The following is a 16,532-nucleotide window of genomic DNA, read 5'->3' as shown; positions in this document are numbered from 1 at the left end:
ATTATTTATTTGTTCTATATTGAACACCACAGCCTCTCGTACACTTTGGTCCATTTCAGTTAAATTATTTTTTTGACCAAAACACTTATAATAGGTTTCACAGAGTTCATTCGAAACATCCAAAGCAAACTCAAAACAGGCATGTCCAATATAAATGGACTCAGAAAGGAAATCAAGAATCCAAGAACATACAATAACATTAACTTTGTCCCATTTAAGGGATCTAATAGCATCCTTATTATCTTTTAATTTAGTTCCTTCAATAAACCCTTGTTTATTTTTGGCTTTAAGAACCCTAGTGATTGAACATTTCCAAACCCTAAAATTCTCAGTACCAAGTAGTTTGAAACTTATAATAATTGTTACAGAATTATCTGAAGGATGCAAGTACATATGATCATCAAAATCAATAACATCATTCTTACTAGAAGATTCAGATGATCATCAAAATCAATAACATCATTCTTACTAGAAGATTCAGATGGTGTTCCATACATGATTGAAAAAACCAATCAAAGAAACAGATAAATCAAAAATCTAGCACCTAAGCACACACTTCCACAATAGTTTCTATAAACCAGAGAAGATCCGTAGCACATATAAGGCCAGAGCAAGCTAGTTTATAGATGTGAAACTATATGATCAGTGGATAGCTGATTTATCAAGAACACCAACAGAAATACAGAAAAGAAGCTTACGAAACTTACAAAGATCCACAAATAAAAAGCAAAGCAATCAACAAGGTATTTCCGATGAATCTGAATATCATATTCACTAATGAGCATGAAACGGCATTCAAATGCCAAAACCAACCGTGTGTTGGAGAATATGTAATTATTATATATTATCCATTTTAACTACACAGTATATGTACTAAGAATACATAATGGATAAAATAAGTTTTGCAATTTCATAATCCAAGGCATGTACAGAAATACTTGATTTGACAATAGTATTAAAAGCTTGGTACTAAAATTAACCCATATTTTCTATGAACAGCAGCGCCGAAACACTCCGACATGTCTAGATCTTCATTCTTTTCCCCATCGGGAAGTTTCCAGTTGAAGTTATAAAGTATATTAGCGAGAGGGAGCCTAATATTGGCTAAACCTAGGCCAATTCCAGGACACATTCTTCTCCTAGCCCCAAATGGTAGATACTCATAGTCTTCATCGAGGATATTAGTGGGATTGTTTTCAAACCTCTCGGGTATAAAACTTTCAGGATCATTCCAGTATTCTGGGTCCCTGTTTATTGCAAAGACATTGATAATAAGTTTGGTTTTCTTTGGAATATCGTACCCAGCCAAAACACATGTCTCCCTAGCTTCTCTTGGCATAACTAAGGGTATTGGAGGGTGCAACCTTAATGTTTCTTTGATTACTTGGTTTAAGTAGCTAAGATCTTGAATATCTTCTTCTTGGATCTTTTCTTTTCCATTTAGCACTTGCCTCAATTCAGTTTGCAGTTTCTCCAATACTCTGGGACTTCTTATCACTTCTGAAAGAGCCCATTCAATCGTGGCAGCTGACGTGTCCGCACCAACTCCAAACACATCCTATAGTATTTCATCCAACGATATATATATATATATATATATATATATATATATATATATATATATATATATATATATATATATATATATATATATATATATATATATGTTCAGGTTCATTTGAGACCATTCTAATTTTGTGAGACCGTGAGACCAAATCTAAAAATAATTTTAAAATGCAAAATAAATGGAAAAATCCAAAATTTCTTTTTTTAAATATTGTTTTCGGAACTTGAATTAACTAAAAAAATAAATAAATAAATAAATAAAATTTCGTTTTTTTTTTTTTTGAAAAATACGTGAAATATTCTAAATAGAATATTACACTGACATATTCTAAAAAATAATTTTAAAATGAAAAATAAATGGAAAAATCTAAAAATTCTTTTTTTAAATATTATTTTCGGAACTTGAATTAACTAAAAAAAATATAAAAAAAATCCTATTTTTTTTGAAAAATACGTGAAATATTCTAAATAGAATATTACACTGTACATATTCTAAAAATAATTTTAAAAATGCAAAATAAATGGAAAAATCAAAAAAATTCTTTTTTTAAATATTATTTTCGGAACTTGAATTAACTAAAAAAACTTTAAAAAAAATATAAATAAATAAATAAAAAATGCATCTCACAGTCTCACAAAATTAGACTGTCTCACATGAATCTAACCCTATATATATATATATATATATATATATATATATATATATATATATATATATATATATATATATATATATATATATATATATATATATATATATATATATATAGGTTCAGGTTCATTTGAGACCATTCTAATTTTGTGAGACCGTGAGACCAAATCTAAAAATAATTTTAAAATGCAAAATAAATGGAAAAATCCAAAAATTCTTTTTTTAAATGTTATTTTCGGAACTTGAATTAACTAAAAAAAATATAAAAAAAATAAAAAAAATTCCGTTTTTTTTTTTTTTGAAAAATACGTGAAATATTCTAAATAGAATATTTCACTGACATATTCTAAAGAATAATTTTAAAAAGCAAAATAAATGGAAAAATCTAAAAATTCTTTTTTTAAATATTATTTTCGGAACTTGAATTAACTAAAAAAAATTAAAAAAAATTAAAAAAATAAAAAAAAAATTCTTTTTTTTTCTGAAAAATACGTGAAATATTCTAAATAGAATATTACACTGTACATATTCTAAAAATAATTTTAAAATGCAAAATAAATGGAAAAATCAAAATTTTATTTTTTTAAATATTATTTTCGGAACATGAGTTAACTAAAAAAATTAAAAAAAAATAAAAAAAAATAAAAAAAATAAACAAATGCGTCTCACGGTCTCACAAAATATAAGTGGTCTCAAATGAACCTAACCCTATATATATATATATATATATATATATATATATATATATATATATATATATATATATATATATATATATATATATATATATATATATATATATATATATATATATATATATATATATATATATATATATATATATATATATATATATACACACCGAATGAAAAGTCACTATTTTTGATAATCAATAGGAAAAGAAATATATTACATGAATACATACCAAAATCACAGCTTTTACGTTATCAATTGTCAAAGGGAACTCAATGCCATCTTTGAGCCTAAGCAAAATATCAAGCAAGCTTTCGTCTGATGTGTTGGACCGGTTGCTTAGGCTTTCAGCCAATATTTTATTAACAACATTCTCAACTCTATTGTGTATCTTGGCTAACCTAGACCTCTTACCTGAAAGGTGATGAATAAATGCTTTGGAAGGAAAAATATCAGCCACATCAAAACCTCCCATTTCCGTTACTATTCTCTTTATTAAATCTATAAACTCTGTGGGGTCCTTGAGTCCTTTACCGAATGCTGCCCTACTTATTATTACTGCCATCCTGCTGAAAATGATGTATGAGAGATTGATCGGTCTCTCTGACCCTGATGATCGAATATCTTGAACAAGATACCATGACTCCTCCTCACGAAGAGACCGAAACGACTTCACTTTCTTGACACTCAAGAGCTCCGTAGTGCAAAGCCTACGCAATTGCCTCCAGTACTCACCATAGGGAGAAAAGATGATATCTGTGCTGTGATATACAACAATTTCAGCAGTTAAATTATGGGGCCTATCTGCAAACGTCAAATCATAAGCTGTCAAAACCTCCTTGGCCAATTTTGGGGAGGACACCACGATTGTGGAGACCTCGCCAAATCGTAGATGCAAAAAAGTACCATACTTCCTGGCTAAGTTTGTAATACCACGATGTGGCAAGGTACCTATAAGTTTGTCAGAAGACGTGTATTTTTTTAGTCATAAACAAACAGAATAACGTGATGCATGAGTGGAAGTAATGTGTGTACATGCGGCAGAAAAAATCCTACGTACCAATTAAATGATGCATGTGTCCGATGATGGGAAGTCCCCATGGCTCAGGAGGGAGGTTTCTCTTGGATGTCTTACGGGTTGCAATAAACTTAAAATGAAAGAAGACCACAGTGGCGATGGCTATGGAAGTGATGAGATACATTTCCATTGTAGACATAGATGATACACTCGTTAAATGAGCACTTAAGTTCTTAAATAGCTGAATTGCTGGAGTAATATTTGGTATTCGCAATTCTTGAAGAAGACATGAATATTAATAATAAGGACAACTTGTCTAGACACTACTAGTAACAGGTCTTCAACGACGGAATCATCAATCTCTCCCTAATTAATAGCTTTTAGCGATGGACTTGGGAGGGACCAGCAACGAAACTTTAATATAATTCAAATTTGGGCTTTGACCTTGATGGCTCTGATGGCTTTGCAATATTTCATCAAGTCTTTGGGTTGCTTGTCATTTTTTCGCATTTAATTTCAATTAGTTAACATGTCCTATTCTTGAAAATTATCAAGCTATTTATCCATCCATGAAAAGAATTGAATAAGTGACAATTATGAAAATCATTCAAGCAGGCGCAAGACATGTTATAAACTGAAAAGTATATAACTAAAGAAAATTCTTTCATGTAACAACTGATTTTTTAATAAAATGTAATATAGTTATCCTATTTTTTTAACCATAAATTTATTAGGTTGTAAAAAAAACTAACAAAGATGCTATAAAAAGTTAAGTTTTGAGACATGACCAAGGCCGGTCTTAAGGAGGTGCCGAATATGCGACCCACAAGCCCATGGGCCAGAAAATTTAATTTTTTGATAATATGTCACTTACCGGTTGTTAAATTGTCACTTATCCGTTGCTACTCTCGTTAATCGGTGGCAAATCCGTGACTAATCTATTGATATTCATCGTATGTTTTGTTAATCCATCGCTATCCTTAAATAATTCAAAATTTTAGGGGCATATTTACTTTTAGCACATAGCCTTCAAAATCAACCGACCAAACTTCCGCATCACATCCACTAATTTCCCTCTCAACTTCTTTATGGATCTTGTCTCCAATTATCATTAAAACTAATCTCTCATCTATCATACAAATTTGCTGGCTAATTATGCATTCGGACTCCATCTACAAATTACCAAACAACCTTTAAAAAGATTATGAAATAGTGAATTCATTCCACAATAATCCATTTAACACATCATATTACTTCTCAAACAAGTAATTCTAGAATTTTTTTTTTGAAAGGAATGCTGCAGCTGTCCAAATTGCTATATACACTGACAAATCTTCTGCAAAAAAAACACCACAACCAATAATACAAATATGTGATAAGGTATATGTGGTTAGTGTTCTAATTCCAAACCCACTTTCTCCTAGCCATTCAAACCATTATTTTATGCATCTCAAGCTGGTTTATGTTTTTCAAGCTTCCTTCCCAAAAGAACTTATATGAATGGTCTGCAACATCTTAATAACATCACAAGAAGATTTGAATATGTAAAAAAGATACACATAACCTCACAGAAAGATCTCTAAAGATGTAAAAAGATACACTCCATGGCTGCCAAGTAATAAGAACTATATCAATCAACATATGAAATGAAAATTTTTAAAAAATAAATAAATAAATAAAAACTGTTAAATGTGACCTCAGCATTTTGAGCATTTTCAGGGAGCATTTGGATTCAATGGGGCACTCGGAACTCAATGGAGCATATGACAAAGGAACGGGTCCTCTGAGAAGGGAATGGTTTGTGTGACAAAGGAATTGATCATCTTAAAAGGGGTATGGAGCACCTGGGAAAGGAATGGAGCATCTTGGAGCATGGATGTGCCATCCATGATGAAGATGTGTCACTCTAAGAGTGGATGCGTCACTGTAAGAGTGGATGTGCCACTTAGAATGTTGGATGTGCCATTTAGGAAGAGGGTATGTCACCTATAGACAAGGTATGACACTTTGGAATCTAGATGTGCCATCTAGAAGGAGGATATGCCATCTTGATGGATGATGTGCCACCTTGAAGGAGGATATGTCATCTTAAAGAAGGATGTGTCAACGTATAGGAACATGCGACACTCTAGTGTCTCATGGTGTACTTTGGAGTATTGATGTTCTACTAATGTATTGTTGAAGCATGGATGTGCCACTAATCATCATGATGTGCCACTAGAGCACCATGATGTGTCATTAGGTGACTTGATGTGTCACACATGTTCCTAGTGTGCCACATGTGTTCCTTATGTGTCATGACATCCCTTGATGTGCCACTTATGCTATGATATACACTATGATGCTCAAGATTGTCCAAGGATGCTCAAAGTTGAAGATGCTCAAGGAAATGCACAAGAGGTGCCACTAAATGCAAGGTGCCATTCTATGGCACCTGATGTGCCGTCATGGCACCTCAACGAAGTGCAATGCACTGGAGGTGCCACTGAATGTCACGGGGTGCCACTCAATTACACCTAACGTGCCAGTGGTGTATTGATGGTGCCAATGTAATGTCTCTCAATGATAAAGGTTCCAGAAGCGGCGGCATGGCGGATTATTATTGGTTGACACCTTTCATGGGCCTATGGATTAATGGGTTTTGGCCCATTAGGTTTTCAAGTCTGATCCTAGGTCTATAAATAGGGATGTTTGTTAGTCATTTGTGAAAATGGTCTTTTGTATCCTTAGTGAGTAGGTCGAATCTCTGTTGGTTGTACTTGTAATCTTTGTTTGGGAAATCTATGAATAATAATACTCCCCTCTTGACTATAGGCATAAGTCACATTTAGCGAACCACGTAAATATTGTGTCTTGTGTGCTTTTGATTTCATGTGTTATACGCATTACGTCCTAACATGTGTCATCAGATATTGGCTAGTGGCATCAGATTTTTTTCTGATTCCTGACAATTATCGTCTGGTTTCCCTAACAAATGGTATGAGAGTTAAGGTTGGTGTTGTATTGATTGAATATGGCATCTCACAATTTCTATTTGGAGAAGTTCAATGGATCGAACGATTTCACTTTGTGGAAGGTAAAGATGAAGGCTCTTCTGGTTCAACAAGGATACACATTGGAACTAAAAGCATAAGCGAAATGACCAAAGGACATAGTGGCTAATAAGAAGGTGGATATTATGGTAAGAGTGCATAATGCTATTATGTTGAGTTTGACAGACAAAGTATTGACAGATGTCGTGGAACAAAAGAGTGTTGATGGGATTTTGGAGAAATTATGTGACAAGTATCAGAAAAATTCTCTGACGAGTAGGCTCTACCAGAAGCAATGTTTGTATACACTTAGGATATCAGAAAACACCAAAGTGAACGATCATCTGGAGAACTTCATAGGATCATCTTGGATTTACAATGTGTGAATGTAAAGAATGAAGAGGAAGATAAAGCAATTATCCTCTTACATTTACTGTTGAATTCTTATGAGAATTTCATTGATACCATTCCACATGATAGGACAACAATCATAGTGAATGATGTGAAGTATTATTTGATGTCCAAGGAACTGAAAAAGAAAAGTTTTAGTTGGAGAAGAAGTTGCCAGTTTCAGTTTGTTCACATGTTGAGGAAGAATATCAGATAAAGGTGGAGGTAACAAATAGAATAAGGCCAACATTAGATGTTATAACTATAAGGAAAGGTGGCACTTTAGAAGATATTTTCCATTGCTAAAGAAATGGAATAATGGGGTTGAATCAAGAAACAATGAAAATGTTGTTGCGGTTTAAAGGAATTCTATTGAAGGAGATGATGATGAAGCTTTGATTGTATGTATAACTAGTTCTGCAGATGCTTAGATCATGGATTCTAGAGCATTTTCTCATATGATGTATAATCATGAGTGGTTTGACTCATTTAAAGAGTGCAACAGTCAAGATGTGTGATGATTGGATGAGTAGGGTAAAGGTCAGTGGCACAGTACAAATCAAGATGCACAATGGTATGGTCAGGAAATAGATTGATGGTTCGTACTAGATCTTCAAAAGAATCTGATCTCTCTTAGCATTTTGGTGAAGGATAGACTGAAGTATTTTGGAAAGGGTGATTGGGTAAGAGTCTCCAATGGTTCTCTTTTGGTTATGAAAGCTAAGCTGCAATATGGAATTAATTTTATGGAAGGTTGCATAGGTAGAGGAAATTTAATAGCCCAAAAAGGCTAAGTAAAAATTTTGTTTAAAATCATCCAAACCATTAAATATATATTTCAAAGACCATCAAAGTATGTCATAGTAGAAATATAGTTATCAGAGTACAATCCCAAAATCATAAAATGCCAATAGAAGTGCATACAATCGATCATGTCGGGTCTTTCCCTTTTGAACCAGAAGTACCAGAAAAACATTTAAATATAAATCGTAAGCACAAAGCTTAGTGAATTCACCAAAATACCACATACAATACATACATATTGTGACAACTAGGAAATCTTGGGTCAAACCAAGCCTAAGGGGTCTTGTGTATTAGTGTATCCACAATATATATCTATGTAACTTGATGCAATAATGTTATTTGAAAGCTAAGAGGACACCATTTGTATGATTAAAGATAATATACACTTGGAAATTCATGTTGAAATAAACCTTGGAAGATTAATGCAAATCAAACAAGAATCAAATAGTATTAACATAACAACATGTATTTATGCAATGACCTTTAATTCTCGAGTTTTAAGACCATCATCTTGGTGATCTCTATTACTTAAAACCAAAAACACCATGTCTAGAAAACATTAAGACCAAAATCAACACCATGCAACTCCACTAAGGCCGAAAACACCATGGGAAGGGCTTAGGACTGAAATCAACTAATTAAAGACAAGCCTAGGACCGAAATAACATGTTATTTTGGTCACACTATGGTGTTCTAGAGGGGTTTGCGATCTAGGATAAGGATAAAGCAAGGAAAGTTAACTTTAGTATCTGATACATCACCCATTTCCAATATAATAACAGTATCCCACGTATTACCCACCAAATACCCATGCTTTAACCTCCAGATAACCAAGTAAACATCCTATTAATCTCCTTTCTTTTTATTAAGGATGAAGCGCTTCGCTCACACATCACAATTCTCATTCCACTTACTGTAAAACTCCATTTACTCTCAAGAGGTCAAGTTCCAAGCTTTAAAGAGGTTTATTTCTTCAAGCATTTGTCCTAGGTTTGGTAAGTAAATTCGATACTTCTTAGCATCCTTTACATTCTTATGTTTAGTTCATTCCATTTACACACTTTAAATGTGTTAAAACCCTTAAGCTAAAGCCATCTCCAAGGAACTTCATCCACTCCAATCAAGAGTTTAGGCTTCGAATCTTCTCAACATCTCTTCACATCAACCCACCAAAACCACTCAAAGTGAGTTCGTATGTAACACCCGGAATCCGGAAGACCAAGAAAGGAAAGGAAAACCCTAAGTCAAAGGGGTCAAGTCGTCGAGTCCATGGGTGAACTCGACGAGTCAGAGCGGGTTCCGCGTCAAGATTTAAGTGACCGACTCGGTGAGTCAGGTCTGGTTTGGGAAACCCTAATTTCCGGATTTGGTACCCTATTTAAGCATCGTTTCAGACCTCCACCCCAGCCTTCATCACTCCCTTTACCTACTCTCGAAACCCTAAGCCTCCATTAAAGTGCTCTCAAGCTTTCTTTGCCATTTTTGGGTGATTTGAAGCTAGAAGGAAGAAAGGAACCTTTGGTGATTCATGAAGGGGCAGTAGATCCAGAGTTGGTGTGATATTTCAGATCATTTGAAGGTATGAAGCTCATACCTTGGCTGTTATTCATTTAGATCCCCTTTCCTAGTTAGATTTTGTCACTTTTGGGCCATTTCCAAGGCTAATTCGTGTATTGTGCCTTTGTGAGCAGAGAGGACTTCAGATTTGAGCATTTCTGAGCTCTAAAAGCTCTGAGGAAGAAGCTTTTCTCAGATATTGCTTCCTTTCATGACTTAGACCACCATTTTTGCTTGGATTTGGTGTTTTAGCTTCATAACCCTTTGCATGTACATAAAGTTAGCAACTTTACGTGTGATGCAAGCCTTAGGAGTCCAGATCTACAATTGGGAAGCAATGGAATGGACTGAAATCGACAGAATGAAAATGATGAAGGTGGACTCGGCGAGTCCGTTCTTGGACTCGGCGAGTCGGGTCGAAACCCTAACCTCTTTTGGATGCGAGTCGAGTCAGTGAGTTAAGGCGGTGACTCAGTGGGTTGGTCAGAACCAGGACTAAGACTCAGAAGTTGAAGGACTCGACGAGTCGCGGGGTGACTCGGCGAGTCAAGTCGTGATTGTGGGGGTTTCTGAATTCATGAACTCGGCGAGTCAATAGGCTGACTCAGCGAGTAGGGTCAACCTGGAAGGTTGACTTTGACCAAGACTTTGACTTTGAACAGGGTTTACTTAGTTTGACTTCTGGAGGTCAGTTAGTGTTATATTGATATTGAAGCTCGGGGAGCTATTGGAGCAGCGGTTGGGGAGCTGTCAGATAGCAGTCAGAAGAGTATCAGTCAGAGCTTCATGGGTCTACGGCCACAATGTCGGCCCATGTACATATGAGTAGGAAGACCCGGGGGTTAGCCCTAGGCACTGTATGCTAGTATGATATTCAAGACCAAGGTCTAATGTTAGCGGGCGGGTGCCCAGGGATCGGTTTACATGATAGTTTATACTTGTTGTTTGTGTGATACATGTATGTGCCTGGTAGGGAGGTGAGTGTGGGCGAGGTCCCGTATCTCATCGATAGCAGAGGGTCATTAGTAGCAGAGCAGGGGCGAGGCCCGAGATAGGAGTGGAGTGAGTGTGGACAGGGGCCTGTATCTCACTTATAGCAGGAGCTTGGACGGGGTTCCATGACTCACTAGTAGCAGGTCAGGGGCGAGGCCTTAGTACAGGAATGCAGTAGAGTAGTTATGGTTTATGTGTTATGTGATATGTTATATGTTTGTATATGTTTAGTGGGAGGGGCCCAGAGACGGGTGGGGCCTAAGAGAAACAGATCTGTATCCGAGCGGGGCTCGAATCCAGGCGGTGCCTGGAGCGGCGGGACCGTTGTAGCGGGCGAAGCCCGAGGTAGTAGGCGAGGCCCGAAGTAGCGGGCGTGGCCCGGTATTTACAGTATGTGATTATGTAGGGTATGTGGTAGGTTAGGGAACTCACTAAGCTTCGTGCTTACAGTTTTCAGTTTTGCTTTCAGGTACTTCCGGTAGCGGAGGGAAGAGCTCGGGATGATCGCATTGCACACACCATAGTTAGTCAGCCTGGGATGTTTTACTCTGATAATAAGAGCATGTTTTGAATTGATACTCCGAACTTATGATATGACTTATGATATGGTTTTATAAATATGGTTTTAGTAATGTTTTAGAAAAAAAATTTAGTCGTGATTTTTGGTTCATTACATCATACCCCACCTTTATGAACTTATAATCTATAATCTGATGATCGAGTTGGGGGAGAATACAAGCAAAACTATATTATAGCAAAATGTTGTTATATGTATCCATCTATATGTTGTGTATAAAGTTTTATGTGCAAACTATGTTATTTTACTAGTTATTTCAAGCTTTCATGCATAATATGATTAAGTTATAGTATGAAACTATATAAAAACAAGTTTAAATTTACTACATGAACAAATGGAAAAATTATGATTTTTATGATAAAAGGAAATTTTCTACCAAGAATGAGTTTTCATAACTATTCTAAGACAAAATTCTCTTGGGTTTTGACCAAATTATGAATATTCTAAACCTATTATTTTGTATAACAAAATGTATAAAGGGGTACACATTTCCACTAACTCTACAACTTTTTCAGCAAAACTATAATGGGCATAGTTTGTGGTTCAATTAAACTAGCTATTAGTTTTCGGGCATTTCACAGATAAATAATGCAAACTAACACTATGTCACTCTACAAAACTACTATACAAAGGAAATGTTTCTACATATAGAAAGGATTTTCACTACATTACACGTAAACCATTAGTACAGTTTGTGAGACACACTTTATTCACGTACTTTACATAAAGTACACCTTAAGTCTTGCATTATAACTACAGTCTCCTTGAGGGAGAGCAAGATCGTTGTGTATAGATGTATATGGGATTGACAACCCCGCACCTAAGTTGTTCGCTACAGTTAGACCGGAAGTCTAGGGTGACTAATGTCTACCAACTCTGACGCCTGAAGAACGTTGTACAGGCCACTAACCGTATTAAGTACGGTTATAATGTCACACCTTCAAACCAAGGATGGCGGAAACATCCGGGGGTGGAGGACTTCATGTATAGTATCATAACAACAATTGCAATAGTGATTAAAGTAAAACACAACCAACATATATATAATTGAAAGAGTTACATCATTGTATGAATTACATGTTTCTAAATCAATTACAATATGTAGACAAAAATGTGAAATGTTTGACGCCTTAACGTCCCATCCTCAAAAGCACTTGGTTACCTGTTTAGTGATTTCCTGAGAATACAAGTTGTTTGAAAAGGTGTCAACACAAAGGTTGGTGAGTTCATAAGAGTTTTTGTTTGAGAAATAGTTGTTTTCCTTGTAAAAGCGATAGAATATGTTTCCAGAAAATCCAATATTTTCTTTATTATGTAACTGTAGTCTTAAGACCCAAAGGCCGAAGTGTACAAGTAATTCATCATACTTACAGTCAATCATGCAAGTTTAAATCGACATAAACTCGTTAATTTATGAACTCACCCTTAAAACTTAAGAAAACATGAAAGTAGAGGGGTATGAACTCACCTTGAGTGATTTCAGTGGATGGATGTTGAAGAAAAGAAGTGTTCGACTCAAGAACACTTGGAAGGTTGCTTGAAGACTCGAAGATCTAACACAAATATGATGGAGTTTGTGTAAGATATCTATGATTTGAGTAGAAGGAAGTGAAATAATCATATGGAGGATGTTAATACTTACCAAAAGTAGAATAAAAGCTTGGAGAATAGCCTTGAATCTCGAATTTTAGAGAGAGAAAATGAGAGAAAATGAAGTTTGTTCTTGATGGAAGAATGAGAGGAAATGAAAGAAATGTGAGGAGAGAGGAGGGTTTTCTAACCCTTGACCAAGTGTGTGGCTGAAAATGGTAGGAAAAGTACCATGAAATGACTAGGTATAGGCTGATGGTGAATAGTGACATGGAGTGGGTATGGGAGTGGTTGCTTGTGTCATAGAATAAAGAAAAGTCAACACTCAACCTTTGTACTTTACCCACTCTTCATGGATAAGGTTTTATCCCCAAAAACGTGGGTAATTAGTAGATATGGGTCCCTAAATGTTAAAATAAAGTTTCGGATGAAAATCCCGCGTTAAAACGATGAAAAACGAAGTCGGAATCAAAAACCGGGAAGAAATGGGCTTTCCTGCGAGACCTCTCGGTCCTAGCCGAGGTTCGGTCCCTTCTGGCCATGGGTCGAAGGCAAAATGAGGCGAAAGAGGGTAAGAGGCGAAATGGACCGAAGGTAGCTTCGGTTCCTTGTGCGAGGTTCGGTTCATCATGCGAGGCTCGGTCCGAAAGGTAAGGTTCGGGTTTGGTCTGCTGAGCTTCGGTCCGAGGGGGTAGTTCGCTTCTGACAAGTTCGCTTCCTAAGAAGGTTCGGCTCCTTAAGAGGGGTTTCGGGTCCTTAAGTCTATTTTATCCGTTTTACCCCGTTTTAAGCGGTTTTTGACCTGGTTAAGGGTCGGGATGGCCTAAAAGACTATAAAAAGTTTAAGGAACTTTTGAGAGAGATTTGGGAGAGATTTCACATTCTTGGAGAGATTTCTCATACAAAGAGATATTTGGGGGAGATTTCACATACTTAGAGAGATTTGGGAGAGATTTCACATTCTTGGAGAGATTTCTCATACAAAGAGAGATTTGGGAGAGATTTCACATACTTAGAGAGATTTGGGAGAGATTTCACATACTTAGAGAGATTTGGGAGAGATTTCACATTCTTGGAGAGATTTCTCATACAAAGAGATTTGGGGAGAGATTTCACATACTTAGAGAGATTTGGGAGAGATTTCACATACTTAGAGAGATCTGGGAGAGATTTCACATACTTAGAGAGATTTGGGAGAGATTTGACATACGTGGAGAGATTCTAAATAGAGAGGGATAGAGTGAAAACGATTGAGAGAGGTTTCGTGTGTGACATTTGTGAGTGTCCGGCTTCGCAACGCAAGGTCCGTAAACCCTGTTAAGTCATGTTTAAGGATCTTACACACTCCCAATGAGTATGCAACATTGTTTTATCGGTTTGGTTCGTTTCTTACCACAGTTTCAGGTTAAGGAAATCTAGATGTACGGACTTTTCAATTTATGATTTCTCATTAGAATAGCGAGTTGTATAGTAATTACCTAACGTAAGCCCTAGTACCCAAGGGTTAGTTGAGTTGACCAGTTTGACTTGTTGACTTTATTTGACTTTGACTTGACCGGAAATTGACGGTTGTCACATATAATAACCCACATAGGGTATTAACACTCATTTGGTTTAAAGGGCTAATGCATCTTCATTTGGTTTCATAAAATATATAAAGCTATGTGATACTACTTTACAATACAACACCGCTTACATTTTTGGTCTTAGTGTTTTAAGACTATAGTTTACATTTAAGACAATATTGGATTTTCTAGAAAGTTTTACGCTATCAGTTACAAAGAAACATTACATATTTTATTCATACAAAAATGCTTTTGAACTCACCAACTTTAATGTTGACACTTGTCAAAACTGCTTGTATTCTCAGGAATTCAGTGAAACAGTTATTACGAAAACGTTTTGGGGACAAGTGTCACTACATCATGATTTCTGTATTCAAATTATTTGTATTTGCTTTTGAACAAACAACATTTGTAAACTATGTAAACCTGTAATCTCAATGTATGTTGTTTGAGTTGCTATGTTTCATTTGTATTCAATTGTTATGATATTATACATGAAGTCACTCCATCTGCCCCCAGACGTTTCCGCCGTTCTGGTTTGGGGTGTGACACATATCAGCCTAAAGTTGTAGCGGGTCTATTTCACCCTTGAGTCTCTTCCGATTCTCTGAGTCACTTTCAACTCCATGAGTCCTTTCTGGCTTGTTGAGTCCCTTCTGAATCCTTCAGTATCTTTCAATCGGTACGAGTCTATTTCACCCCCCATATCTAAGCATGCAGTCATACTTGCAAGAGTCACAAAGACAACGAGCACATATAGGCATATCAGTAAGTGTCACGAAGACAACCTCCTACAACATAATCCAAAGGGTCGACATTGGCATGAAAAACTCACAAGTATAGTGAGGATACTCACCTCAATATGATGTTAAAAAAATCACACACTCAAGTTTTAATTTTTTTTAAATAACCACTTAGTCTCGGATGCTTACATTTTGGATCATATTATTAAACGGTCAAATCTGACACAGTACTATGGTCCCCCTGTCGAGAACACCCATTTCGTACTTTGTTTTGGACTTTCTCCGTTTGGCGCTATTCCAACTTCAAAAATTGTCTTCTACCGGTAAAGAGCTCCAACATTTGTGGGTATGTGTCAATTTTTTGATTGATTATATGTTCAAAATAAAGTTGAAGTGCTTTTTGTAAAATTATGTGATTAATTGGAAATAATTTGTTTTACTTCGATTTCGATGGTTAATTGTGATTAATTGGAATTAATCAAATAAAATCATAATTAAAAACACTCTACTTTATTTTAAACATATAATCATATAAAAATTTACGCATACCCACAAATGTTGGGGCTCTAAACTGATAGAAGATAATCTTTGAAGTTGGAGTAATGCAGAATGAAGAAATCCAAAAAGAAGTCTGAAACATAATACATAATGGGTGTTCTAGACAATCTTTTGACATGATAAATATAAGGAAACATAGTCTGATCTGACACATTTAATAATACAGGTCCAGGATATATTCCAAACTAAACGGTTGTGTTTAAAAATAATAGTAATAAAAGATAAGCGGTTACTTTTTATGAAATGCAATACAAAAGTGATTAGATTACTCTATTTTCCTATAAAAAAAAATATTTAAAAAAATGTATTGAAACAAACCCAAAAAAAATATTATTCGAACAAAACGTCAAACAAACATTAATAAATATATTAGACCAAAACACACACACACCAAAAAAAAAATTAGACGAACGAAACATCAAGTAAACAAAAGCATAAAAAACACCAATCAATACATTCGAACAAAACTTCCAAAAAAAGTTTAATTATAAAAAAACAATAAAAAAATATAGACAAATTAGATAAATGATCCCTACGATAGAAAAGACAAATGTCATTTTATTTCACAAGGGATTTAATTAAAATTAATAAATAAATAAAAGAACTGACTTTTTAAGATTTTGAAACCATAAGAACCATCCAAACAAAAAACTTGTCGTGTAAAATACTAGAGTTGGTTGATTTTATCAAGTACAGGGACCATTTATGTAATTTTGTCTTTCTTTATTCTGTTTCGTTTGTTCTGCCTATATATGTAAAGGCCTTTTTATCTTCAATAAGAAGAGCATCCACTA

General features: G+C 35.1%; 1 protein-coding gene across 1 annotated transcript; it reads right to left on the bottom strand.

Annotated features, from left to right (window-relative positions):
* Positions 1 to 746: 746 nt before the first annotated feature.
* LOC111881472 (germacrene A hydroxylase) lies at positions 747 to 4,269 on the bottom strand. Its single transcript, XM_023877862.2, has 3 exons — positions 3,972 to 4,269; positions 3,144 to 3,862; positions 747 to 1,558 (listed from the first exon to the last, which is right to left on the bottom strand). The coding sequence occupies exons 1-3, from the start codon at positions 4,126 to 4,128 to the stop codon at positions 956 to 958; spliced, it is 1,479 nt and encodes a 492-aa protein (XP_023733630.1). The 5' UTR covers positions 4,129 to 4,269; the 3' UTR covers positions 747 to 955.
* Between the last annotated feature and the right edge of the window lie 12,263 nt (positions 4,270 to 16,532).

This window comes from Lactuca sativa, chromosome 5 (assembly GCF_002870075.4).
Source record: "Lactuca sativa cultivar Salinas chromosome 5, Lsat_Salinas_v11, whole genome shotgun sequence".
NCBI lineage: Eukaryota > Viridiplantae > Streptophyta > Magnoliopsida > Asterales > Asteraceae > Lactuca > Lactuca sativa.
The sequence above is the reverse complement of the archived record's forward strand: the minus strand, read 5'-3'. Positions and strand labels throughout refer to the sequence as shown.

Excerpts from the sequence above, each read along its gene's own strand:
- LOC111881472 (XM_023877862.2), bottom strand. The coding sequence starts at position 4,128 with ATGTCTACAATGGAAATGTATCTCATCACTTCCATAGCCATCGCCACT. Across the intron at positions 3,863-3,971 it reads ACACATGCATCATTTAATTG|GTACCTTGCCACATCGTGGT; the intron begins GTACGTAGGATT and ends ACAAACTTATAG. Across the intron at positions 1,559-3,143 it reads ACGTAAAAGCTGTGATTTTG|GATGTGTTTGGAGTTGGTGC; the intron begins GTATGTATTCAT and ends GAAATACTATAG.